This window comes from Chlorocebus sabaeus, chromosome 2, assembly GCF_047675955.1.
Source record: "Chlorocebus sabaeus isolate Y175 chromosome 2, mChlSab1.0.hap1, whole genome shotgun sequence".
In the NCBI taxonomy this organism is placed as follows: Eukaryota; Metazoa; Chordata; class Mammalia; order Primates; family Cercopithecidae; genus Chlorocebus; species Chlorocebus sabaeus.
Genome location: NC_132905.1, coordinates 67,008,285 through 67,035,161, shown reverse-complemented (window position 1 = coordinate 67,035,161; position 26,877 = coordinate 67,008,285). Strand labels below are relative to the sequence as shown.

Genomic DNA, 26,877 nt, shown 5'->3' with positions numbered 1-26,877 from the left:
CATCACCTCCTCCCTAACAACCTCTGCCGCCACTTCCACCCCATCACCTCCTCCTTAACTACCTCTGCCGCCACCTCCACCCCATCACCTCCTCCATAACTACCTCTGCCGCCACCACCTCCACCCCATCACCTCCTCCATAACTACCTCTGCCGCCATCTCCACCCCATCACCTCCTCCATAACTACCTCTGCTGCCGCCACCTCCACCCCATCACCTCCTCCATAACTACCTCTGCTGCCGCCACCTCCACCCCATCACCTCCTCCATAACTACCTCTGCCGCCACCTCCACCCCATCACCTCCTCCATAACTACCTCTGCCGCCATCTCCACCCCATCACCTCCTCCATAACTACCTCTGCCGCCGCCACCTCCACCCCATCACCTCCTCCATAACTACCTCTGCCGCCACCACCTCCACCCCATCACCTCCTCCATAACTACCTCTGCCACCATCTCCACCCCATCACCTCCTCCATAACTACCTCTGCTGCCGCCACCTCCACCCCATCACCTCCTCCATAACTACCTCTGCCGCCACCACCTCCACCCCATCACCTCCTCCATAACTACCTGTGCTGCTACCACCTCCACCCCATCACCTCCTCCATAACTACCTCTGCCGCCACCACCTCCACCACCATCACCTCCTCCATAACTACCTCTGCCGCCACCACCTCCACCCCATCACCTCCTCCATAACTACCTCTGCCGCCATCTCCACCCCATCACCTCCTCCATAACTACCTCTGCTGCCGCCACCTCCACCCCATCACCTCCTCCATAACTACCTCTGCCGCCACCACCTCCACCCCATCACCTCCTCCATAACTACCTGTGCTGCTACCACCTCCACCCCATCACCTCCTCCATAACTACCTCTGCTGCCACCTCCACCACCACCCCATCACCTGCTCCATAACTACCTCTGCCGCCACCTCCACCCCATCACCTCCTCCATAACTACCTCTGCTGCCACCTCCACCACCACAGCCTTCTCTTCCACCAAAGTTTCCACCACGGTTAAAATTACCTCTACCACCTCCAAAGTTTCTTCTGTAACCTATGAAATTGCCAGAACCACCTCCATGACCACTTTGCCATACAGCAGACTACATCTCTTGTTTAGTAAGGACCTTTTTCACTTCACAATTATGCCAATTAACAGTGTAGTATTTTTGGCTGGGTACAGTGGCTCAAACAATAGGGATATAGAAGACTTGAATAATGCAATCAACCAATTTGATTTGACATAAAACATGGCACTGTAATCCCAGCATTTTGGGAGGCCTAGGGAGGCGGATCATGAGGTCAGGAGTTCGAGACCAATATGACCAACACAGTGAAACCCCATCTCTACTAAAAATACAAAAATTTGCTGGGCGTGGTGGTACGCGCCTGTAATCCCAGCTACTCCGGAGGCTGAGGCAGGAGAATCATTTGAACCTGGGAGGCAGAAGTTGCAGAGAGCCAAGATCTCGCCACTGCACTCCAGCCTGGGCAACAGTCCGAGACTCTGTCTCAAAAAAAAAAAAAAAAAAAGATATTTCTGAACAGTTTTATCAACTGTATCTTCCTTATCAAAAGTTACAAAAGCAAATCCTTTTTTCCACTCTGCCTGTCTTCCATAACTTCTATGGTTTTAATCTTGCCATACTTTTCAAATGTCTCTCAAATTATATTCTTCTGTATCTTCTTTATTTTATTTATTTTTTTTGAGATGGAGTCTCGCTCTGTTGCCCAAGCTGGAGTGCAGTGGCGAGATCTTGGCTTTCCGCAACTTCTGCCTCGCAGGTTCAAATGATTCTCCTGCCTCAGCTTCCTGAGTAGCTGGGATTACAGGCGCCCACCACCACGCCCAGCTAATTTTTGTATTTTTAGTAGAGACGGGGTTTCACCATGTTAGCCAGGCTGGTCTTGAACTCCTGACCTCGTGATTTGCCCACCTCAGCCTCCCAAAGTACTCGGATTACAGGCATGAGCCACCACGCCCAGCCTTGTTTTTATTTATTTTTTATTGAGGTGGAATCTTGCTCTGTCTCCCAGACTGGAGTGCAGTGGCATGATCTTGACTCACTGCAACCTCCGCCTCCCAGGTTCAAGCAATTCTCCTGCCTCAGTCTCCCAAGTAGCTGGGATTTACAGGCATGTGCCACCATACCCAGCTAATTTTATATTTTTAGTAGAGACGCGGTTTTACCTTGTTGGTCAGGCTGGTCTTGAACTCCTGACCTAAGGTTGTCCACCTGCCTCAGCCTCCTAAAGTGCTGGAATTACAGGCTTGAGCCCCACGCCCAGCCTAGATACATTTTCTTTTTTTTTTTTTTTTTTTTTTTTTTTGAGACGGAGTCTTGCTCTGTCGCCCAGGCTGGAGTGCAGTGGCGCGATCTTGGCTCCCTGCAAGCTCCGCCTCCCGGGTTCTCGCCATTCTCCTGCCTCAGCCTCCCGAGTAGCTGGAACTACAGGCGTCCGCCATCTCGCCCGGCTAATTTTTTGTATTTTCAGTAGAGACGGGGTTTCACCGTGTTAGCCAGGATGGTCTGATCTCCTGACCTCGTGATCCGCCCGCCTCGGCCTCCCAAAGTGCTAGGATTACAGGCGTGAGCCACCGCGCCCGGCCAGCCACCGCGCCCGGCCTGATACATTTTCATTATTAATTTCTAATTTAATTCAATTGTGGCCAGACAACATATTTTTAATGATTTAAATCCTTTTAAATTGTTGGTCGGATGCGGTGGCTCAAGGCTGTAATCCCAGCACTTTGAGAGGCTGAGGTGGGCGGATCACGAGGTCAGGAGTTCAAGGCCAACCTGGCCAACATAGTGAAACCTCGCCTCTACTGAAAAAAAAAGTCGGGCATGGTGGCATGTGCCTGTAGTCCCAGTTACTTGGGAGGCTGAGGCAGGAGAATTGCTTGAACTCGGGAGGCGGAGGTTGTGGTGAGCTGAGATCACGCCAATGCACTCCAGTCTGGGCATCAGTTTTTTTAACAAAAAACAAAATTTTGTTACCACCCAAACGAATCCATCTAGAGTAGTCCAGGTGTGCTTGAAAGAAAATATGTATTGCTGTCTCTGGGTGCCATGTTTTATGTCAAATCAAATTGGTTGATTGCATTATTCAAGTCTTCTATATCCCTATTGTTTTTGTCTTATTACTGAAGAGGATTAAAATCTCCATTCATGGATGTCTATTTCTCTAGGCAATTGTTAGGTTTCATTTATTTTGAAACTGTGTAATTAAGGACTTTTTGTCTTCTTGATGTGTACCTTTATTGCTGGTAATACTCTCGTTTTTGAATTCTGCTGTCTGATATTAATATCCCACTAATATTCTCCCATTAATAAGCCATTCTAGCTTACTTATGGTTGTCTGAATATTTTTTTCCATCTTTTTACATTTAGCCTTTAATTTTTAATTTTAATTTTAATTTTTATTTTATTATTATTATTTTTTTTCTGAGACGGAGTCTCGCTCTGTTGCCCAGGCTGGAGTGCAGTGGCCAGATCTCAGCTTACTGCAAGCTCTGCCCCCCGGGTTTGCGCCATTCTCCTGCCTCAACCTTCGGAGTAGCTGGGACTACAGGCGCCCGCCACCTCGCCCGGCTAGTTTTTTGTATTTTTTAGTAGAGATGGGGTTTCACCGTGTTAGCCAGGATGGTCTCGATCTCCTGACCTCGTGATCCTCCTGTCTCGACCTCCCAAAGTGCTGGGCCTTTTTTTTTATTTTTATTTTTTTTTGAGACAGGGTCTCACTCTGTCATCCAGACTGGATGACACAATCTTGGCTCACTGCGACCTTTGCCTCCCGGGCTCATTGATCCCCCTGCCTCAGCCTTCTGAGTAGCTGGGACTACAGGCTTGAGCCACTCTGCCTGCCTGGCCTTGTTTTTATTTTATTTATTTTATTATTTTTATTTATTTATTTATTTAGAGACAGAGTCTTGCTCTCTCACCCAGGCTGGAGTGCAGTGGCATGATCCTGGCTCACTGCAAGCTCCGCCTCCTGGGTTCACGCCATTCTCCTGCCTCAACCTCCCAGCAGCTGGGACTATAGGCGCCCACCACCACGCCTGGCTAATTTTTTGAATTTTTAGTGGAGACGGGGTTTCACCGTGTTAGCCAGGATGGTCTCGATCTCCTGACCTTGTGATCCGCCCACTTCAGCCTCCCAAAGTGCTGGGATTACAGGCATGAGCCACCGCGTCCGGCCTTTTTTTTTTTTTTTTATTGAGAGGGAGTCTTGCTGTGTTGCCCAGGCTGAAGTGCAGTGGTGCGATCTCGGCTCACTGCAACCTCTGTCTCCCGGGTTCAAGCAATTCTCCTGCCTCAGCCTCCCAAGTAACTGGGACTACAGGTGCACACCACCACACCTGGATAATTTTTTTTTTTTTTGTATTTTTAGTAGAGACACGGTTTCACCATGTTGACCAGGCTGTTCTCAAACTCCTGACCTCAGGTGATCTGCCCACCTCGACCTCCCAAACTGTTGGGATTACAGGCGTGAGCCACCGTGCCTGTCACTGGCCTTGGTTTGTTTGTTTATTTATTTATTTATTTGAGATGGAGTCTTGCTCTGTTGCCAAGGCTGGAGTGCAGTGGCACCATCTCAGCTCACTGCAACCTCGACGTCCTGGGTTCAAGTGATTCTCCTGCCTCAGCCTTCCGAGTAGCTGGGACTACAGGTGTGTGCCACCACACCCAGCTATCTTTGGTATTTTAGTAGAGACGGGGTTCACCACGTTGGCCAGGCTGGTCTTGAACTGAGATTACTGGGGTGAGCCACCGTGCCCAGCCTGTTTCAGTATTTTAAATGTGCTTATATGGCCAGACACGGTGGCTCACGCCTGTAATCCCAGCTACTCAGGAGGCTGAGGCAGTTGGATTGTTTGAGCCCGGGAGCTGTCATCATGCCACTGCACGCCATCCAGGCAAGAGAGCGGGAGCATGGCTTAAAAATAAATTAAAATCTGGCTGGGCGCAGTGGCTCACACCTGTAATCTCGAGGCAGGTGGATCACAAGGTCAGGAGTTCCAGACCAGCCTGGCAAATATGGTGAAACCCCGTCACTACTAAAAACATAAAAAATTAGCTGGGCGTGGTGGCGGGCACCTGTAGTCCCAGCTACTCGGGAGGCTGAGGCAGGATAATTGCTTCAACCTGGGAGGCAGAGGTTGCAGTGAGCCGAGATTGTGCCACTGCACTCCAGCCTGGGCGACAGGAGACTCTTGTCTCCACACACACAAAAATAAAAAATGAAAAAATGAAACATGCAAAACTGTCAAAACTCTGTCACATGCATCAGTGTACGTAATGTATACATACAGGTTGAGGAGCAGTAATAAAACTGACATCCATGTGCCTACTTGCCAGCTGAAATTACCTAACAAGCCTTTCGCAGCCCCCTCTCATGCTTCACTGTGTTAATCATACAATTGCTTTTCTTCAGAGCTTTGCCATGTGTGCCTGTGCAACAGATAATGTCAGTTGGCTGTCTTTGAACTTTAAATAGAATCAGGCTGAATGTATGCTCTGTAATGTTTTTCTGCTTATTTCCAAGATTTCCTTATGCCTATATATGTAGCAGTTATTAATTTTAACTGCTGTATAGTACTACACTCTATAATCCACAGTTCTACTCTTGAGCATAAATGGGTTGTTTGCAGTTTTTGACTTTTTTTTTTTTTTTTTTTTTTTGAGACGCAGTCTCCCTCTGTCGCCCAGGCTGGAGTGCAGTGGTGCGATCTCGGCTTGCTGCAAGCTCCGCCTCCCGGGTTCATGCCATTCTCCGGCTTCATCCTCCCGAGTAGCTGGGACTACAGGCGCCCGCCACCACGCCTGGCTAATTTTTTGTATTTTTCATAGAGACAGGGTTTCACCGTGTTAGCCAGGATGGTCTCAATCTCCTGACCTTGTGATCCACTTAGGCTCCCTAAGTGCTGGGATTACAGGCGTGAGCCACCACACCTGGCCCGTTTTTGACGTTTACAAACAATGCTGCTGTGCATATTCTTGCCTGTGTGCTTCTGAGGTAATGTGCCTGGGTTGAACTGCTGGGTTATAAGGTCCGTGCATGTTCAGCTCATCTAGTTAATGCCAAACTATTTCCAAGGTGGCTTGTACTAATTTCTCTTCCACCAGCAGGGTGGGACGTCCTACTTCTCCACTTCCTTGCCAGCATCTTCTTGACAGTGTTTTTGCATCCTAATACATCTGCCACCTGAGTCTTTGTAAGAACAGCCAACGCTGAATGTTCATTCACATGGTGCCAGACCCTGTACTGAGGGCTCTGTGTGTGATTTGATTTCACCCTCACAAGACCCCCATCTATTATAAACATGCTATTGATGACCAAGAGAGCAAGTCTTTGTCCTGCTTCTGCCCAAGACACTTCCCTTCTACCGGGGCCCCATGGCCATGTTGCCTATCTTCGTTTCCCAACCTAGGTGGGGCTGAGTCCCAGCAGGGGCTCAGCGCCACCCCTGGACCCCTTTCTCCTCAGGCTCTTACTCCCTGTCAGTCCGCCTCAGCCGCCCTGCATCCTGGGACCGAATCAGACACTACAGGATCCAGCGCCTTGACAATGGCTGGCTGTACATCTCACCGCGCCTCACCTTCCCCTCACTCCAGGCCCTGGTGGACCATTACTCTGGTATGGCCTTTCCCTGCCCCCAGGAGTAGGCTGGGATAGTCTGCAGGGAGGAGCAGGCAGTGGTGTCCTCGGATATTTTACCTGCTATGGAGTATTCAGACAGACAGAAGAGAGGCCTCCCCTATTTTCACACCAGTCCCCATGCCAAGAAATGCAGGCTGGGAGCCTTGTCTTCACCTCGTGCCCTAGCAGAAAAGCCACATACCTCCGGTGTAGGCTCCAGTCAGTACCTTGCCTACCACTCTGGTTCTGATTCAAAGCCCCTGGCAGCAGGTGGAGTTCTCTCCACAGGAACCGGACCCAGAGCTGCTGCTGTGTGGGATTCAATCCTGACTCTCCTTAGTACTTCCTGATGCCAGTCCTTCAACAGACACTGGAAGATGCAGTCACTGGGCACAGCGTCAGGGCGCAGAGAGGGAAGAACACTCTCGTGAACACTCAGGGGTTTTCTGCAGGTCATTCCATGCGGGAGTAGATAGTAGAAGTAGACTGAGCATTCCTTAGCTTTCTTCTTCCCAAAGAAATTTCCTAACCAGAAACTTGAGCTCAAGAGGTCCATGAACTCACCCTAAATCATACAGCGATTGTCTCCCAAAAGTTAGCCCAGGAAGACCTTTGACTCCATCTGTCTCCATGAAACCAACAGCTTGGGGCTCATGTCCTGTCACTCTTTTGTAACCATGCCCCCTCCTGCCAAGTGTGGAGGGCTGTCAGGATGAGGGCTGTTGGGGAGAAGTAGGGTGGAGTCAGCCATATCAGGGATGGAGGTCTCTTCCTCAGAGCTGGCGGATGACATCTGCTGCCTCCTCAAGGAGCCCTGTGTCCTGCAGAGGGCTGGCCCGCTCCCTAGCAAGGATACACCCCTACCTGTGACTGTACAGAGGACACCACTCAACTGGAAAGAGCTGGACAGGTAAAGTCGGGGACTCCTGGAAACATGAAAGCAGGACCAAGAGTTAGAAGGACCCACCCCGGGAACCACAACCCGAATGTACCTGTCACACTCAGGGACACCTGGCAGCTGGAGCCAGCGCACACTGACTCAACTCCTGGAGCACAGCCCAGGCTCGGCAGGTGGGGCTGGGGAAGCTGATCTGATACGGAACAGGGAGCCCCATGAGGTTCTCATCAGGAGTGAGGGGTTTTGAGAACAGTGCATTTTTGTGTGGAGTGAGTGCAGGGAGAAGGAATAGGCTCCTTGACCCAATTCTCTTCCTTTGTCCACAGCTCCCTCCTGTTTTCTGAAGTTGCCACAGGGGAGGAGTCTCTTCTCAGTGAGGGTCTCCGGGAGTCCCTCAGCTCCTACATCAGCCTGAATGAGGAGGCTGTCTCTTTGGATGATGCCTAGGCCCAAAAGAGAGGCCGAAAGGGAAACCAAGACTGCACACCTAGAACCCCAATTCAGCCCAGCTACCTGAGCACCCCAGAGGCAAGGCTATGCACTCAGTGAGGGAGGGCTGGGACACAGAGGTGCATCCAGGGTCCCACCTGTACCCTTGCTCTTTCCTTTCTTGGCCCTAAGAAGTCACCTACCTCTTCCCAGTGCCATGATCCCACCTGCGACCTCTAGTCCAAATGCAGAGAAGTTGGGACCAGGGCCAGGGTTCCAAAAAGAGAGTAAGCCTCCTGGGGGTCTGACCTAGTCAGTTCTTGAGTTTGTTTCTAGTACCATCTGGATGCTCTGCCTGCTGAGCCCTGTTCTACATCCCTCCGTTAACCAGGCCCCACCCACAAGGTAGAAACAACCCCTATCTTCTGTGACAAAATCATTTTCGGGAAATTTACAAGTCTCGTTAAGACCACCACCGTACCTCAGAAGATAGGACTGTGGCCTAGAAGGGAAAGGAAAACTGAGGAGATGATGTCTTACCGTAGCAGCAGATCATAGGTGCTCCAGCCTCTACGTGACCTCCAGAGCAAAGAGAAAGACTTCTGACAGTCTAAGTCCTCAAATGTCCCCCATTGAGGACAACAGCCCCAGCTTTTTTTTCCTGAGACGGAGTCTTGCTCTGTTGCCCAGGCTGGAGTGCAATGGCGCGATCTCAGCTCACTGCAACCTCCGTCTCCTGGATTCATACGATTCTCCTGCCTCAGCCTCCAGAGTAGCTGGGATTACAGGTGCACACCACGCCTGGCTAATTTTTTTCTATTTTTAATAGAGATGGGGTTTCACCATGTTGTCCAGGCTGGTTTCGAACTCCTGACCTCAGGTGATCCACCCGCCTCTGCCTCCCAAAGTGCTGGGATTACAGGTGTAAGCGACCGCACCCAGCCTAGCTTTCAGATCTCTATTTCATTTTGTGGCTTACCATTCCCTAGCACACTGGCCTTGCCATCTTGTGGCCAAATACAAAATAACATCTCTTAAGTCTAGCACACTGCAGTGAGGCCAGGCACCTCAGTGCTGGGCAAGGGCATCAGAAGGTGCTAAGCCCTCTCTCCACAATGCCAAGACTGAGGTCACAGCCTACACCAAATCCAGCACTTGATTTCCCTGCTGCCCCCATAAAGAGAAAGAGGTCTGCTAGATCTGCTAAGGGAGCATGGAGAGGAAGAAAGAGGGATAGGGGTGGGAGGTACCACCTCGAATGTTCCTACTGGGTTCCCAAGCTACAGGTGGGGGGGAAAGGCTTTATCAGGTATCATCAACAGGTTCTCAATTAAAGATTTGATTTATTCAAGTATCTGAAAACATTCTACAATGGAAACTGTTATTAGATGCTGCCTGTACTATGATATGGACACATACAGCCATGCTGTTTCAGAAGACTTTAAATGCCACTGATAGTTTAAAAACTGTACACCTGATGGAGAATCGAGGAAGACAATTTAATGTTTCATCTGAATCCAGAGGTGCATCAAATTAAATGACAGCTCCACTTGGCAAACAGCTGTTACTTGATGGTATCCAAGAAGAAATGGTTGGTGACGGATAAATTCAGAAATGCTTCTCCAAAGGTGGGTGGTTTTTAAAAAGTTTCAGGTCACAACCCTTGCAGAAAACACTGATGCCCAATACACTGATTCACGGTCCAGGAAACATGGGTCTTCCAAGTTCCAAGGGGCTGAGGTTCCCCAACGATCAAGTTCCTGTGCTGTAATCAAGAGGATCCTTTGGACTGGATAGGGAGCAGTTGAGAGCTGTACACCATCAGTCATAATGAATGGCAGTGTAAAAGATGATCCAGATGACCTAGTGAGGAGACAAGCACTGTTCATAGGTCACCTGGGTTAACACAGGCCCTGATTCCACAAAACAAAAATGCCAGATGAGAATGTAAACACAGGGCACTCTCCTGGGGCTATCCATTGCACAATCGGCTTGGGGAGTCTACGTTAAAATGTCACTGAAATCACACTGTCAGTCACTAACAGAGCCCAGGACTGCCCACCTGCACTTGCAAAGGAACTCCTGATAAGCTCCTCCCCTACCAAATGGCAACCCCAGGCCCAGGGAATTGACATACAGAGGTGGAAATGATTCAAGTAAAGCATACTACACTGCTAGCAGGTGCTGCAACTACCAGTGTGAAAATACCATCATAATTTGTCAGCTGCATATCAAAGCAGGGATTCTCAAACCTTGGCTACACATTGTAATCTCCTGGTTCTTTAAAAAACATATAGATGCCCCAGCAATACCTCTCAGAAGATTTTATTGGTTTGGATTAGAGTCCGGACATATGAGATTTTTTTTTTTTTTGAATCCTGCTGGGATTCGACAGGTACGCACCACCACTCCTGGCTATTTTTTTTTCCCCCTGTAGAGATGGGTTTCACCATATTGCCCAGGCTGGTCTCAAACTCCTGGACTCAAGCAGTCTGCCTGCCTCAGCCTCCTATAGTGCTGTAATTACGGGCATGAGCCACCATGCCAGGCCATGAGTATAATTTTTAAAAAAACGGGCCGGGTGCGGTGGCTCAAGCCCGTAATCCCAGCACTTTGGGAGGCCGAGATGGGCAGATCACGAGGTCAGGAGATCGAGACCATCCTGGCTAACATGGTGAAACCCCGTCTCTACTACAAAATACAAAAAACTAGCCGGGTGAGGTGGCGGGCACCTGTAGTCCCAGCTACTCGGGAGGCTGAGGCAGGAGAATGGCGTAAACCCAGGAGCTGGAGCTTGCAGTGAGCTGAGATCCGGCCACTGCAGTCCAGCCTGGGAGACAGAACGGGACTTCGTCTCAAAAAAATAAAAAAATAAAAAACTAGCTGGGCGAGGTGGCGAGCGCCTGTAGTCCCAGCTACTCGGGAGGCTGAGGCAGGAGAATGGCGTAAACCCGGGAGGCGGAGCTTGCAGCTAGCTGAGATCCGGCCACTGTACTCCAGCCTGGGCGACAGAGCGAGACTCTTGTCTCAAAAAAAAAAAACAGGCTGGGCGCGGTGGCTCACACCTGTAATCCCAGTACTTTGGGAGGCGGAAGCGGGAGGATCACTTGAGGTCAGCAGTTTGAGACCAGCCTGGCCAACATGATGAAACCCCATTTCTACTAAAAATACAAAAACTATTCAGGCACGGTGGCTCACGCCTGTAGTCCCAACTACTGGGGAGACTGAGGTGGGAGGATCACTTGAGCCCAGGAGGCGGAGTCTGCAGTAAGCCAAGATTGTGCCACTGCACTCCAGCCTGGGTGAAAGGGTGAGACCCTATATCAAAAAAATAATAGTATACAGTTCAGAAGTTTTCTGTATGGGCACAGGTATGCAAACATCAGCACTGATTTCAAAACATTACTCCAAAAAGAGTCTATTTCCTTTATCAGCTACTCTCCCTCCCGTCCTCCCAGCCACTGGCAAGCACTAATATACTTTTTGCCTCAATGGATTTGCTCACTGGGAGATTTTGCATATAGAATCACATAATATGTGGTCTTTTGTATCTGGATTCTTTCACTTAGCATGTTTCAAGGTTCATCCATGTTATACAGCATGCATCGGTACTTCATTCCTTTTTTTTTTTTTTTTTTTTTTGAGATAGTCTTGCTCTGTCTCCCAGGCTGGAGTGCAGTAGCGCAATCTTGGCTCACTGCAAGTTCCGCCTCCCGGGTTCAGACCATTCTCCTGTCTCAGCACCCCCAGTAGCTGGGACTACGGGCGCCCACCACCATGCCCGGCTAATTTTTTTTAGTAGAGACAGGGTTTCACCTTGTTAGCTACGATGGTCTTGATCTCCTGATCTTGTGATCCGCCCACCTCAGCCTCCCAAAGTGCTGGGATTACAGGTGTGAGCCACCGTGCCCGGCCACTTCATTCCTTTTTAAGACCAAATAACATTCTACTGTATGGATATATATTATCCTATCCATTCATCAAGTGATGGTCATTTGGATTGTTTGTACTTTTTAGCTATTATGAAAAATATTTCCTAGTTTCTTTTTTGAGGTGGAGTTTCCCTCTTGTTGCCCAGGCTGGAATGCGATGGCATGATTTCAACTTGCTGCAACCTCTGCCTCCCAGGTTCAAGCGATTCTCATGCCTCAGCCTCCCAAGTAGCTGGGATTACAGGTGCCCGCCACCATGCCCAACTAATTTTTTGTATTTTTAGTAGAGATGGGATTTCACCATGTTGACCAGGCTGATTTTGAACTCCTGACCTCAGGTGATCTGCCTGCCTTGGCCTCCCAAAATGCTGAGATTACAGGCCTGAGCCACCGTGCTCGGCCCTCCTAGTTTCTAATATGTAGCCAGAGTTGAGAATCAGATGTAGAAGCTGATGATGGGCCCTGGATTTACACATTACAGGGGACTGTACAATATTTCATATCACATCTTCTGGGATGTGGCTCAACACAGGCCATGGCCCTGATCCTCAGAAGCCTTTAGAAAAACAGCACCCTGTTCACATAGTGTAACTCAATCAGTGGGGTCCCCTCCTGTAAGTGACACCTCATGAAATGAACAGTACCTGTTGTAAAACTATCAGCTACACATACCATGAACAAGGCAAAAGAGGTCATAAACCCTTCTTTCGTGAGCTCCCACGTGCCGCCATATTCTTCCTCATCAATCTGTAGATAATTGCTGAAGTAGAGGTACAGCACTCCTGCATTGATCAGGCAGAATCTAGAGCAAGAGAGAACAAGTACCAAACATAAACTGTAAGATTAGAAGACTCAGAACTTGGGGCCGGGCGTGGTGGCTCATGCCTGTTATCCCAGCACTTTGGGGGGCTGAGGTAGGTGGATCACTTGTGGTCAGGAGTTCGAGAACAGCCTGGCCAACAGGATGAAACCCTGTCTCTACTAAAAATACAAAAACAAACAGGGCATTGTGGTGGGCACCTGTAATCCCAGCTATTCAAGAGGCTGAGGCCGGAGAACTGCTTGAACCCAGAGGCAGAGAGGTTGCAGTGAGCCAAAATTATTCCAATGCACTCCAGCCTGGGCAACAGCGAAACTCCATATATAAGTATATAGTGTGTGTGTGTGTATTATATAGCTCTCCAAAGCCCCTTGAAGTAAGACAAAATGGCTGCTGAGCTGTCCCAAACAGGACCTGACATGGGCCTCCAGGTAGCTCCAGCTAGGGGGAGGCTATGGGAGAAACACACGTGAAGCCACTGCTTCACAGCCTAGTTGAGCAGGCAACAGCGTACCCCTGTACAACTCCCCGTGGGAGACCATTTCTGGATATTCACTGTCTTGTTACTGCCTCAGGATGCAGATGTGAAGATGACTGTTCCTGCCCTCAGCTCACCATCAATTACGGGGCTAGGAACAGCAATGAGCTAGGCACGGTGGCTCACGCCTGTAATCCCAGCACTTTGGGAGGCCAAGGTAGGCGGATCACCTGAGGTCAGGAGTTCAGGACCAGCCCAGCCAACATGGCGAAACCGTCTATACTAAAAATACAAAAAATAAGCCGGGCATGTTGGTGGGCACCTGTAGTCCCAGCTACTTGGGAGTCTGAGGCAGAAGAATTGCTTGAACCTGAGAGGTGGAAGTTGCAGTGAGCCGAGATCATGCCAGTGCACTCCTGCCTCGGCACCAGAGCAAGACTCCGTCTCAAAAAAAAAAAAAAAAAGGGACCTATGCCAGACATTTTGACTCATGCCTGTAATCCCAACACTTTGAGAGGCCGAGGAAGGAGGATCACTTGAGCCCAGGAGTTAAAGACCAGCCTGGGCAATGTAGAGAAACCTTGTCTCTACAAAATTTTTAAAAATCAGCCAGGTGTTGTGGCTCACGCCTGTAGTTCCAGTTACTTAGGAGGCTGAGGCAGGAAAATCATTTGAATCCAGGAGGTCAAGGCTGCAGTCAGCCGTGATGGTGCCACTGTGCTCCCACCTGGGCGACAAAGTGGGGCCCTATCTCAAAAAAACAAAAGGAAGGGACCTGAAATAACTTCTGCCAAAGCCAAGGTTTAGCACATTAAGCATAGTGCCAGGCACAAGGGAAATGGTCGTCAAATACAGAAGTTCCTACTTCCCAAACTTGCACAGGAACAAAGGTCACAGCAGACCTAGAGGGCATGCCACCAACAAGTAATGTGATAGCCTCTTGCATGAGGTCCCTTTAGACCCATGAATGAATGGACTGGCCCAGCCTTCAGGAAGGCAGGAAGGTAACCTGCCTGACCTGAGATGCTCCTGAGGAGTGGTGCACCAGACCCAGGAGTGCCATTGTAGGGCCGCTGCTTTGCTCTATTCATCACACTCACACACAGCTCCAGAGCAGCAATGGCCTTTCCTATAACAGGAAAAAAAGTTTCTATTTAAAAAGAAATGATACCATGAAAATGTAAGAAACCCAAGACTTACCCTGCTATTCCCAAGAAACCTCGTAATGGTAAAACTCCCCAAATGACACCCAGGACCACAGCAATGATCTGTCGGAACCAGTAGATCACATCTAAAAATTCATCCTGTAGAAAAGACAGAAAATGCAAGAATTATCTGGGATGGGTGCCATAGTACAGCCAGAGGGGGGAATATTAAACCTTTCTGCTAAACACATCCAGGAAATTTGTTTCCCCCAAAGGCAACGGTATGTGCTTCCTGTTTCACCTCTTATACTAAAATGTGGTAGAAATGATACATTTTGACATCATTAAGCGATCACTTCCAGAATCTATGCTCTAAATCAAAATTCTAGAGCTGCATATATAATATGACCCATAATGAAATGATTGTGATAGTAATCGTGCTACCGGCCGCACATATGGATTAGAAGCAAAAATGCCAGCATATTTAAGTTTCATGGAAGAACACAGAAGACTCAGGTTTCCGATCTGCCCTAGATTCCAGAAACCAGTCCTTATACAAGAAAAGAAAGAAATGACACAGCAGATTAGAGACTGCAGGTTTTGCAAGAGTTGGGCAGGGCTGGGGGCAGAACAAGGGCACCTTCAGGAAGTGCCTCCCATCCCCCCTTACAGGAACTTCAGGAAGGAAAATCCCACTTCGGCAGCCCAGAAAACCAAAGAAATGACTGCAAATATAATACTCTTTCCAAACTACCTGGAATCAAGCGGTTTGTGATTACCCCTTCCAGATCATGGAGCAGAGTTACGAAGCATCCTCCGAATGGGACGAGTAAGAACGTCCTGAAGTCCCAACCAATTCTCGCACGTATTTGGTGGCATTTCTCTACCCCAACACCTCACACTCACCCAGTGGATGGTCTCAGTCTCCCCCCTTGACTCATGCTTATCAAAGTATTCGGTCCTTTTCATTCAACAGGCAACAACAGGTCAAGATTAGCGAGCCTCACTATATGTAAAAGGCTTTAACGCACCACAGTACCCCCACTTCAGAGCTATTCTGACTTAGATTCCGTAAGGAGAGCACCTGGCACGTAGAAAGCATTCTCAGTAGAAGTCTAGTTAATTTAACTAGTTTGTGCTAGTTAATTCGAAAGAGACAAGCAACTTACTCAAAATCCTAGTGCACATAAAAGGCGGAGGCCGAACTGAATTCAGCTCCCTTTCCCCGTTCAGGTACAAGCCCTGCCCGCGGATGACAAAGCCTCTCGCCGCTCCTCGTCAATTCCGCATAACTAGGGGGGTTCAGCCTTAGGCCACCCTTCGGGCAGCTCCAAGCCCAGCTGTCCGCTCAGTGCCCGCCAAGTTTGTTCTGACACTCTTGGGCCACCCGCCCCACTGCCCTACTCGATAGCGCCGGAACGGGGGCGAGGGCAGGCCCAGGCCAGTCTTCCCGTTCCCCGAGTCCCAGCCGACTCCTCGCGCCCGCGCCCTGTTCGGGCTCCACCGTACCTTGTCCTCCCAGGCCGCGTCGCTCCGCAGCACCTTGCTCCAGACGGAGACTTTGAGGGCCCCGTTGGCCAGCTGCGGCTGAGACGGCTCCTCCTTCCGCCGCCCGCCGCTCATCCTCCCGTCGCGCCGCCCGGGCCGGGCCTGGGGCGCGCGGGCTGAGCCAAAGGGAGTCGGGGTCTAGGGTCGCGGGTCACGGCGCGGGTCGGCTGCAGGGTCAGCGGTCCGGTCCTGCGGCGCGCTGCGGTTCCTCTCACCTGGCCAAGCTACCCGGCTCCGCTGGCTCTACAGAGCAGGCGCCGCGAAGGGAGGGGCGGCACAGTGTCGTGCGACCTCCCGCCGACGTGCAGACGCAGCCAATCGGCAGCCGCGCAGCCGTCCGAGTGAAAGAGCAACCATCGCCTTGGCGCAAGCGCGCTACTCGTGGCGGAAATGACGTCAGCCTCTGCCAGGCTCGCGGTAAGGTGTGAGGGAAGGGACAATCTTGGTAGAACGGTGACATGGGCGCCAGGAGGCGCTGTGGAGACCGAGGAGGTAAGGGAACACCGAGGCTGGACGTCAGCGTCGCCCAGTCGGCCACAGCTGCCCCTCGAGCAGCCAGTGGGGCAGGAGCGGCTCTACCTTTCCTGGCGACCTACACGCCGGCTGAGCCCAGACCTTGCTCCAGGGTAGCCCCAGGCTGCCCCGCAGGATTTAGCCCGTTTATTTTCTCCCCTAACCCTGCAAGTTCTGTAGGGCTTTGTTCAAGATGTTAACTCTTCTGTAATAACTAAGCATCTCATCTTGCCCAGCACACTCTTTTGGCACACGAGAGCCCTGAGACCCCAAAAGAGGAAATGAATTTCTGAAGCCGTATAGCAAGGTGGACTCAACCGGGGACTCCTGAGCGGCAAATACAAGAATTGGGTTAGGTGTCAGGATATCTGAGTGTTCACGTACAGCGTCCTCACCATAGCTGCGTCAGTGTTTCACAAAATGAGCTTCCAGAGCAGCAGCGGCCGCATCGCCTGGGAACTGGATAGGGTGGCAGGTTCTCGGCCCCCATTCCACACCTACTGACTCAGAACCCCTGGGGATGGGGCTCCTTCCGATGTTTGAACAAGCCCTCCAGGTGGTGCCAGGCGCACTGTGTTGGTAGGTCCAGAGACCAAGGCACATCCCTTCTGGACAGTGGATTTTTTTTTTGAGACGGCACGGTCTCCGCTCACTGCAACCTCCACCTCCCAGGTTCAAGCGATTCTCGTGCCTCAGCGTCCCCCGTAGCCGGGATTATAGGCGCCCGCCACCACGCTCCACTGATTTTTTTTTTTTTGTATTTTAGTAGAGAGGGGGGTTTCACCATGTTGCCCAGGCTGGTCTCGAACTCCTGAGCTCAGGCAATCCGCCCATCTTGGACTCCCAAAGTGCTAGGATTACAGACATGAGCCACCTCACCCGGCCTCTGGACAGTGGATGTATAGAGGCAAGTAATGTATCTGGACCTGGGTGTGTCTGACTCCAAATCTGTGCTCTTAACTGTTAAACTTTAAAGCTTAAAGAGTATCAATGAGGTCAGAGCATCTTTTGCATACCTATCAACATTCACCTGTAATTCTTCACTTTTCGTGAGTAATAGAACCTCGTAGGGAGGCCAGGCGCAGTGGCTCACTCCTGTAATCCCAGCACTTTGGAAGGCCGAGGTGGGTGGATCACTTCAGGTCAGGAGTTCGAGACCAGCCTAGCCAACACGGTTGAAACCCCGTCTGTGGGCCGGGCGCGGTGGCTCACGCCTGTAATCCCAGCACTTTGGGAGGCCGAGGCGGGTGGATCACAAGGTCAGGAGATCGAGACCATGGTGAAACCCCGTCTCTACTAAAAAATAGAAAAAAAATTAGCCGGGCGCAGTGGCGGGCGCCTGTAGTCCCAGCTACTGGGGAGGCTGAGGTAGGAGAATGGCGTGAACCCGGGAGGCGGAGCTTGCAGTGAGCCGAGATTGCGCCACTGCACTCCAGCCTGGGCGACAGAGCGAGACTCCGTCTCAAAAAAAAAAAAAAAACCCCGTCTGTACTAAAAATACAAAAAAAAAAAAAAAAAAAAAAAAAAAAAAGCCAGGCGTGGTGGTGGGGACCCGTAATCCCAGCTTCTCAGGAGGCTCGAGGCATGAGAATTGTTTGAACTTTGGAGGCAGAGGTTGCAGTGAGCCAAGATCACGCCATTGTACTCCAGCCTTGGCAACAGAGCAAGATTTGGTCTCAAAAACAACAAAAAACAAACAAAAGAACCTCCTAGAGAGCTTTTCCAGAATACCATAGCTGCTGTTTTCCACCCCAAGCCTACCCTGACGTTGTTTCAGTAGATTAAGTGGGGCTGGACCCCCAAGGTGAAACATACTGCGATCACATTTCTGTCTGGAACTGGTGGAAGGGCCGTATACGTTGTATGGGTGCACACCTTTTGTCCTAAGTTTCCCCATGGGTCTTGTTCTTTTCAGCCCTGCCTCTTTTTTGATCCAGTTTCCCTCCCATATGAAATGGTAAAGCTTAGCCAGTTGAAGGAAATCAAAATATTTTGCCCCAAAATATGGCTCCCTCATATAATGACTATTTTAGTTTAGTTTCTGAGACAGGGTCTCGCTCTGTTGCCCATGCTCAAATGCAGTGGCATGATCAGGGCTCACTGCAGCTTTGATCTCCTGGGCTCAAACGATCTTCCCACCTCAACTTCCCAAGTAGCTGGAGCTACAGGCACAGGCACATGCCACCATGCCTGGCCAAGTTTATTTATTTATTTATTTTGATTATTTTTTTAAAAATTTTATTTATTTTATTTATTTTTTATTTTTTATTTATTTATTTATTTATTTATTTATTTATTTATTTATTTATTTATTGAGACGGAGTCTTGCTCTGTTGCCCAGGCTGGAGTGCAGTGGCCGGATCTCAGCTCACTGCAAGCTCTGCCTCCCGGGTTTCCGCCATTCTCCTGCCTCAGCCTCCCGAGTAGTTGGGACTACAGGCGCCCGCCACCTCGCCCAGCTAGTTTTTTTTTGTATTTTTTAGTAGAGACGAGGTTTCACTGTGTTAGCCAGGATGGTCTCGATCTCCTGACCTCGTGATCCACCCGTCTCGGCCTCCCAAAGTGTTGGGATTACAGGCTTGAGCCCCCGCGCCCAGCTTATTATTATTTTTTGAGACAGAGTCTCACTCTGTCGCCCAAGCTGGAGTGCAGTGGCATGATCTCAGCTCACTGCAACCTCCGCCTCCCAGGTTCAACCGGTTCTATTGACTCAGTCTCCCCAGAAGCTGGGATTACAGGTGCGTGCCACCACACCTGGCTAATTTTTATATTTTTCAGTAGAGATGGGGTTTTGCCATCTTGTCCAGGCTGGTCTCAAATTCCTGACCTCAAGTGATCTGCCTGCCTCGGCCTCCCAAAGGGCTGGGATTACAGGCATTAGCCACTACGCCCTGCCATGTTTTTTCTTTTTTCTTTTCTTTTTTTTTTTTTTTTTTAATTTTCTGTAGAGACAGGGTCTCACTACGTTGCCTAGGCTGGTCTTGAACTCCTGGGCTCAAGCAATCCTCCCATCTCAACCTCCCAGTGTGTTGGGATTACAGGCATGACCCACTGTGCCTAGCATAATGAATATCTGAAATTGAAAACCTTTAGAGATCAGGGGGCTGGAAGAGACTTTTCCCCTATCTACATAAAGATATGACTGACCCACCAAGGAGAAGAGTTCTTGTTCCTCTCCCTGTTATCTCACTTTCTATTGCAGAAGATAAGACAGTGTAACCACACCTGAACAGATCCTTTTTCAAGGTAGTGACTGTCTCCAAAAATAATTTAAATTCCAAAGATAACTATTTACAAGTTAACTTCTGTTTCTCATCCAATCATTCTTCCTAATAATCATTTGTTGTCCCTCAATAAAATTCCTGTGCTCCCCCTTCCCATAACCTGTTCTACCAGGATCCAAGTCTCCATTCTTTCTGTAACCTCAAGATAGTACAGAAACTTCTGTACCTGGCTGGGTGCAGTGGCTCACACCTGTAATGCCAGCACTTTGGGAGGCCGAGGCGGGTGGATCACCTGAGGTTAGGAGTTCAAGACCAGCCTGAGCAACATGGAGAAACCCCATCTCTACTAAACTTACAAAAAATTAGCCAAACATGGTGGCGTGCACCTGTAATCCCAGCTACTCAGGAGGCTGAGGCAGGAGAATCGCTTGAACCTGGGAGACGGAGGTTGCAGTGAGCCAAGATCGTGCCATTGCACTCCAACTTGGGCAACAAGAGCAAAACTCCGTCTAAAAAAAAAGAGGCTTCTGTACCTTACTGGGGAGTTGGGGAGCTGGGTCTTCATTCTGAAGACTCCTGTGTATACGTGTTAAATCAAATTGTATGCCTTTTCTCCTGGTAATCAATCTGCCTCATATTACTGATTTTCAGGGAAACATCAGGGGGCCAAGAGCTTCCAAACTGACTTGTTTGGAAGTGTACCATTGTTACAAAACCTCTTTTACAGACTCCCTGCTAGCGTGTAGTTCAGAAGACAAACTAATGAATCTGTCACGGAAAGAAGGAAGAATGACTAGCCCTTGGCCTAAAGGTAAGTTTTCACTCTGCCAGGTCTCCTTCTGGTGAAGATATATAATGGGGAACCTGATCTGGGGGGATTAGGGAAGGCTAAACTCTGAAGGAAGAGATTAGAAGGAAAAGAGGGAGGTGAAGGTGGGAGAGAACATTCAGGGAAATGAAACCGTGTGGGCTAATGGTAAGGAATGAAGCCACCAGAGGGGAAGCACAGGGGAAAATCAAGCCGAAGAACTTGCTTCTTATCCCAGGGGTAGGGGAAGCCATCAGGTTTGCATCTTAGAAGGATCATGCTTGCTGCTGTTTGGAGGACTGGATCAGAATGGGGACTAGTTAAAAGTCTACTAAAGTCATTTAGGTGAGAGTTGGTGAGGGCACTGAAGATACAGAAAACTGGATTCAAAAGTTCTTTTTGTTGTTGTTTGAGAAAGAGTCTCATTCTTGTTGCCCAGGCTGGAGTGCAGTGGCATGATCTCGGCTCACTGCAACCTCCACCTCCCAGGTTCAAGCGATTCTCCTGCCTCAGCCTCCTGAGTAGCTGGAATTACAGGCGCCCACCACCACGTCTGGGTAATTTTTTTTGTATTTTTAGTACAGACGGGGTTTCACCATGTTTGGCCAGGCTGGTCTCGAACCCCTGACCTCAGGTGATCCACCCACCTGAGCCCCCCAAAGTCCTGGGATTACAGGCACGAGCCACCATGCCCAGCCCATTCTTTTTTAAATTAAACATTTTATTTATTTATTTATTTATTTATTTATTTATTTATTTATTTTGGAGACAGAGTTTCACTCTGTTGCCCAGGCTGGAGTGCAGTGGCACCATCTCAGTTCACTGCAGCCTCTGCCTTCCAGGTTCAAGTGATTCTCATGCCTCAGCCTCCGAGAGTAGATGGGATTACAGGTGTGTGCCACCACACTCGGCTAATTTTTTGTATTTTAGTAGACATGGGGTTTCACCGTGTTGCCCAGGGTGGTCTTGAACTACTGAGCTCAGGCAATCTGCCTGCCTCAGCCTTCCAAAGTGCTGGGATTACAGGTGTGAGCCACCACAACCAGCCAAGGTAAAAATATTTTTAAGGCCCTGGCATGGTGGTTCATGCCTGTAATCCCAGCAGTTTGGGAGGCCAAGACAGGAGGATTACTTGAACCCAGGAGCTCAAGACTAGCCTGGGCTACACAGGGAAAAGAAAAGAAAAGAAAAAGACAATTAGCCAGGCATGGTGGTGCATGCCTGTAGTCCCAACTATTTGAAGGCTGAGGTGGGAGGCTTGCTTAAGCCCAGGAGGTAGAGGCTGCAGTGAACTGTGATCATCACACCACTGCACTCCAGCCTGGGTGACAGAGAGACTCAGTCTCAAAAAAAATAAATAAATAAAATAAAATTGTTTTTTAAATTTTAGTAAAATATATCTAACAAAGTTTATCATTTCAACACTTTAAGTGTATAGTTCAGTGGCATTAAGTGCATTCACTTTGTTCTGCAGCCATCACCACCATCCATTTTTCAGAACTTCGTGATCTTATAAAATTGAAATTCTGTACCCATTAAAAGTAACTCCTCATTCTCCCATTTCCCCAGTCCCTGGAAACCAGTTCCATTCTACTTTCTCGGTAGGAATTTGACTATTCTAATGGGTATCTCATATGAGTACAGTATTCGTCCTTTTGTGACTGGTTTGTTTCAGTTAGCATTATGTCCTCCGGGTTCACCCATACTGTAGCATGTGTTAGAATTTACTTCCTTTTAAAGCTGTTGTATGTGCATACCACATTTTGCTTTTACCCACTGATAGACACTTGGGTTGCTTATACTTTGACTATTCTGAATAATGCTGCTATGATGCTGCTATGGATTGGAGAGCACAAATATCTGTTCGTGTCCCTGCTTTGTTATTTTGGACACATTATCAGAAGTGGAATTGCTAGATCATATTGTAATTCTATTTTTAATTTTTTGAGGAACTGTTGTTTTCCACAGCAGCTGCAGCATTTCGTGTTTCCACCAGCAGTGCTCAAGGGTTCGGAGATACATGATTTTTGTTGTTGTTGTTGTTGAGGAGTCTCGCTCTGTCGCCCAGGCTGGAGGGCAATGGCGCAATCTCGGCTCACTGCAACCTCCGCCTCCTGGGTTCAAGTGATTCTTCTGCCTCAGCCTCCCAAATAGTTGGGATTACAGGTGCCTGCCACCATGCCAGGTTAATTTTTGTATTTTTAGTAGGGACAGGGTTTTGCCATGTTGGTCAGACTGGTCTGGAACTCTTGACCTCATGATTTGCCTGCCTCAGCCGCCCAAAATCCTCCCTGGGTTACAGGTGTGAGCCACTGCGCTTAGCCTTTTTCTGTTGTTAATAATCATCCTACTAGGTGCAAAGCAGTATTTTCATTGTGGTTTTGATTTGCACTTCCCTAGTGATTAGTAATGATTGAGCATCTCATTAGGCAGTAATTTTTTCTTTTTATGTCATGTTTGCTTTTCTTTTCTTTTTTTTTGAGACAGAATCTCGCTCTGTCACCCAGGTTGGAGTGCAGTGGTGCAATCTCGGCTCACTGCCACTTCCACCTCTCAGGTTCAAGGGATTCTCCTCAGCCTCCCAAGTAGCTAGGATTACAGGTGCCCACCACTACACCCAGCTAATTTTTGTATTTTTAGTAGAGACGGGGTTTCATCATGTTGGCCAGGCTGGTCTCAAACTCCTGACCTCAAGTGATCCACCCACCTCAGCCTCCCAAAGTGCTGGTATTACAGGCATGAGCCACTGCGTCCTGCTCTAGGTCATGTTTGTATTACATTGTGAAGCTCTGACAGTAACTCCAAGAGCCATTATGTTTGCATGGGATTGGGAGAGGTCACAGAAAGTTCTAGTCAGAAGGGTCCTCAAATCCTTCAGTGTAGCCCAAGGTCATACAGGAAGTTAGAAGTTCAACAGGCATCTGAAACCTGCTCCCTGTTCCTCCTCTTACCTTTCTAGGATCAGACAAAGCTAAGCTGGCAGGCAGAGTGGAAGCCCTTCTCTAGAAGGTATTTTTGGGACTCAGACTTGTTCCCTTTTTGCTTTTACACAAGGCTTTCCTTATCTTAGGAAGCTGGGAATCTGGCTGAATCTCAGTGAATCCATCTGGTTAAAATAAACATCTTGGGTGGTCTGAGATGGAAAATAACTTGATGAAGGGTCAGATTTGGAAGTGGGAGAGACAGATTTGGAGGTAGGACAAATTTTGTCTTTGTGAGTTTGTAGCTTTTTAGCACTAGTTGAACACGAGCTCAGCCTTAGGGCTATTTCCTCCCAGCTGAATGCCCGATAGCACTGCCAGCTGCTTGGAGTGGGGTTTGGAGAGGAAGGTATGTTCTGAGAGATAAGACTGGCCCCTCACAGGCACTGATGGATCACAGGTATCAGAAATCCTGGGGGCAACCACCAGCCATGGAAAGAGCACCTGTTGTTGGAATGGAGGTCTGAGATTGCATCTGGGCCTTTTTTTTTTTTTTTTTTTTTTGGCCTACAATAAATGTCATACTAGTACTTAATGAACCCTTACTAGCTACCAGTCACTTTACCAAATGTTTTACATTCATTTGTTATCACTCTGTCACCCAGGCTGGAGTGCAGTGGGACAATCTCGACTCACTGCAACCTCCACTTCCTGGGTTCAAGCGATTCTCCTGCCTCAGCCTCCTGAGCAGCGGGGACTACAGGCACCTGCCACCATGCTCAGCTAAGTTTTGTATTTTTAGTAGAGACGGGGTTTTGCCATGTTTGCCAGGCTGGTCTCGAGCTCCTGACCTTGGATGATCCACCTGCCTGTCTTTTCAAAGTGATGAGATTACAGGTATGAGCCGCTGAGTCTGGCCACATTTGTTTTCATCCAAAACCTGGCTGGGCTTTTAACCATTATACTAAACTCTTCTCTTTTTATACCTTTACTTGCAATTTCTCTACATTGAGTGTGGATTACTTTGGTAATTAAAATGGTAGGGCTACACTTGACCTTCAAGTTACCATAGCCTCCTGAGTGCCAAGATGGCAGATGGTTCAGAGACCCTTCTTCCTCTCATCTTGTAACTTTGAAAGACAAAGTTTCTACTTTCCCAGCCCAGCAGTTTCCTGGGGATAGGTCAGTGTCCTGACAATGATCAAGGTCTGTGGAGCAAGATCATCAGACTCTCCTGTGGCATCAGTGAGGAATGCAGATTCCTGCCCAGACTCTCTGGGCGTGAGGTCTGGGAATATGCATCTTTATAAGCTTTCCTGATGATCTTGATGGATATTTAGGCCTGAGAATCACTTCTCTGGGTAATTAGGCCCAATTCTGCCACTTACAAGCTGTGTGGTATGGGGTAAGTTATTTTACAGGTTGTTTTTCCCTCAGCTGTGTGCTAAGCAAAGTTAGACAGTAACATATAGATTATCCCATTTCATCCTCCCAAGAGATATTACTATTCCCACTTTATTGATGATGAAAACTGAAGTCTGGAGTAGTGAACTGTCTTGTCTATGGTCGCGACAGCTAATCTGTGACAGACCAAGAATTTGAAACCAGGCTTGGGTCATACAGAAATGCCTTTGAAATCAGTAACTCTGACAGCAGTGATGGTTATTTCTGCATCCTTCTTGAGTGCCACACCTTATCCTCTGCAGCTCTAGCGCATACCATAGCAAGGATACACCCATACAAGGCAGACCTGGCCTCATGTAGCAGCGTTCCTTTCTTTTTCTATTTTTTGAGATGGAGTTTTGCTTTGTCGCCCAGGCTGGAGTGCAGCAGTGCGATCTTGGCTCACTCCAACCTCTGCCTCCCAGGTTCAAGCGATTCTCCTGCCTCAGCCGCCCAAGTAGCTGGGATTGCAGGCACCCGCCACCGTGCCAGGCTCATTTTTGTATTTTTAGTAGAGATGGAGTTTCACCATCTTGGCCAGGCCGGTCTCGAACTCCTGACCTCGTGATCTACCCGCCTTGGCCTCCCAAATTGTTGGGATTACAGGCATGAGCCACCGTGCCCAGTCCATGTAGCAGCTTTCAAGCTAGACTGTATTTTTAAAATCCAGAGTCCCGAGTCTTACCCCAGAGATGCTTATTCATAGGGCTGAGTCGATGCAAAAAAAAAAAAAAAAAAGGTTCTAAGCCTGGGGGCCATGGAGAAACTACCATTCAAAACCAGTAGAAAGGAAGAGGACTTCCCTGACCACCGGTCTAGAGGATGGCATACACCCTCCCCACCAATCACTACCACTACTTTTATTTTATTTTATTTTAATAAAGAGCGAGACTATCTCAAAAAAAAAAAAAAAGAAAAAAGAAAAGAAAAGAACAAGGGTATAGAGAGGCGGTCAGGCAATCCATAGCCAGCCCAAAGAGACAGCAGGTATTCACGACCGGGGCAGATGCATTTAAAAGCTGTTTCCTGAATGAGACTATAATAAGAAAGGTGGATGTCCTTAGATCATGTTCCCAACTTCAGAGGAGGGGCCCTTGCCACATTATCCCGCAGTTCACTTTCATTATCTAGAGTGCTTGCTCACTCCAGGGCTCATTTGAAGCTTGATACAGAAGACACTTTTGGTTTCAGTTCCTTTTATTTTTTTTGAGACAGAGTCTCACTCTGTCGCTCAGGCTAGAGTGCACTGGCGCGATCTTGGCTCACTGCAACCTCCACCTCCGTGGTTCAAGCGATTCTCCTTGCCTCAGCCTCCCGAGTATTTGGGAATACAGGGGTGTGCCACCACACCCACCAATTTTTGTATTTTTAGTAGAGACAGGGTTTCACCATGTTGGCCAGGCTAGTCTCCAACTCCTGACCTCAAAAGTGATCTACCCACCTCAGCCTCCCAAAATGTTGGAATTACAAGCATGAGCCACTACGCCTAGCCAATGTGAATTATATATTAAACTTACTTTGAAAAGGCATAATAGCATGAGCCTATTCTGCTGAGCTCCAGGGCCAAGTGTGCAGTTTGAGAGATACTAAGAGAGAAGTGGGGGAAAATCAGGACCATGGGTGAATGGCTAAGGGAGTTGAGGTGCTTTAATCTGGGAAACTTGAGTGGGAAGGCTCTCTCTCGAGATTCCTAGAGAATGACCTGTAGAAGACCAGACATCCTCCATCCAGGTGTACCGGGGAGAAATCAAGATTTTGTTCACAAGAAGAAACTTCTTGTGCTTAGCTCGTAGCAGTGTTCTAGACAGCTAGATGATACTACATTAGTGGTCACTATATATAACTGCCCACTATATTAGTTTAGATAGGTTCTGGGCAGACCTGAGTGACCCTGAAGGAAAACATAATTGAATTTGAATTCTAGCTCCATATTTATATGTGCTATATGAGTTCAGGCAAGTATCTTAAATCCCTACTCAATTACTCTCTTAAAAAAAAAAAAAAATGGGGTCTCAGTTACCCAGGCTGGAGTGCAGTGGTCCAATCACAGCTCACCACACCC

At 48.6% G+C, this 26,877-nt stretch overlaps 2 protein-coding genes across 3 annotated transcripts in view; one reads left to right on the top strand and one right to left on the bottom strand.

Annotated features, from left to right (window-relative positions):
• The window catches only part of SLA2 (Src like adaptor 2), a 40,177-nt gene extending 30,560 nt beyond the window's left edge, over nucleotides 1-9,617 (top strand). The window contains exons 6-8 of the mRNA XM_073009498.1: nucleotides 6,504-6,653; nucleotides 7,434-7,566; nucleotides 7,881-9,617. Of these exons, the coding sequence (XP_072865599.1) occupies nucleotides 6,504-6,653; nucleotides 7,434-7,566; nucleotides 7,881-8,001 (404 nt within the window). The 3' untranslated portion in view covers nucleotides 8,002-9,617. The remainder of the gene's footprint in view (nucleotides 1-6,503; nucleotides 6,654-7,433; nucleotides 7,567-7,880) is intronic.
• Nucleotides 9,307-16,185, bottom strand: RAB5IF (RAB5 interacting factor). 2 transcript variants are annotated; one of them, XM_073009502.1, is made up of 4 exons: nucleotides 15,868-16,185; nucleotides 14,414-14,517; nucleotides 12,588-12,717; nucleotides 9,307-9,846 (listed from the first exon to the last, which is right to left on the bottom strand). In XM_073009502.1, exons 1-4 carry the CDS (start codon nucleotides 15,979-15,981, stop codon nucleotides 9,805-9,807), a joined length of 390 nt encoding a protein of 129 aa, XP_072865603.1. In that variant the 5' UTR covers nucleotides 15,982-16,185; the 3' UTR covers nucleotides 9,307-9,804. The 2 variants fall into 2 exon arrangements, with proteins under 2 accessions (XP_072865603.1, XP_072865602.1); XM_073009501.1 differs by lacking the exon at nucleotides 12,588-12,717.
• Nucleotides 16,186-26,877: the final 10,692 nt, after the last annotated feature.

Bases quoted from the DNA above. Each gene is read 5' to 3' on its own strand.
- RAB5IF (XM_073009501.1), bottom strand. From the start codon at position 15,981: ATGAGCGGCGGGCGGCGGAAGGAGGAGCCGTCTCAGCCGCAGCTGGCC. The intron at 14,518-15,867 runs GTACGGTGGAGC...TCTTTTCTACAG, and splicing joins ACGCGGCCTGGGAGGACAAG to GATGAATTTTTAGATGTGAT. The intron at 9,847-14,413 runs GTAAGTCTTGGG...TCTCCTCACTAG, and splicing joins GGTTTCTTGGGAATAGCAGG to GTCATCTGGATCATCTTTTA.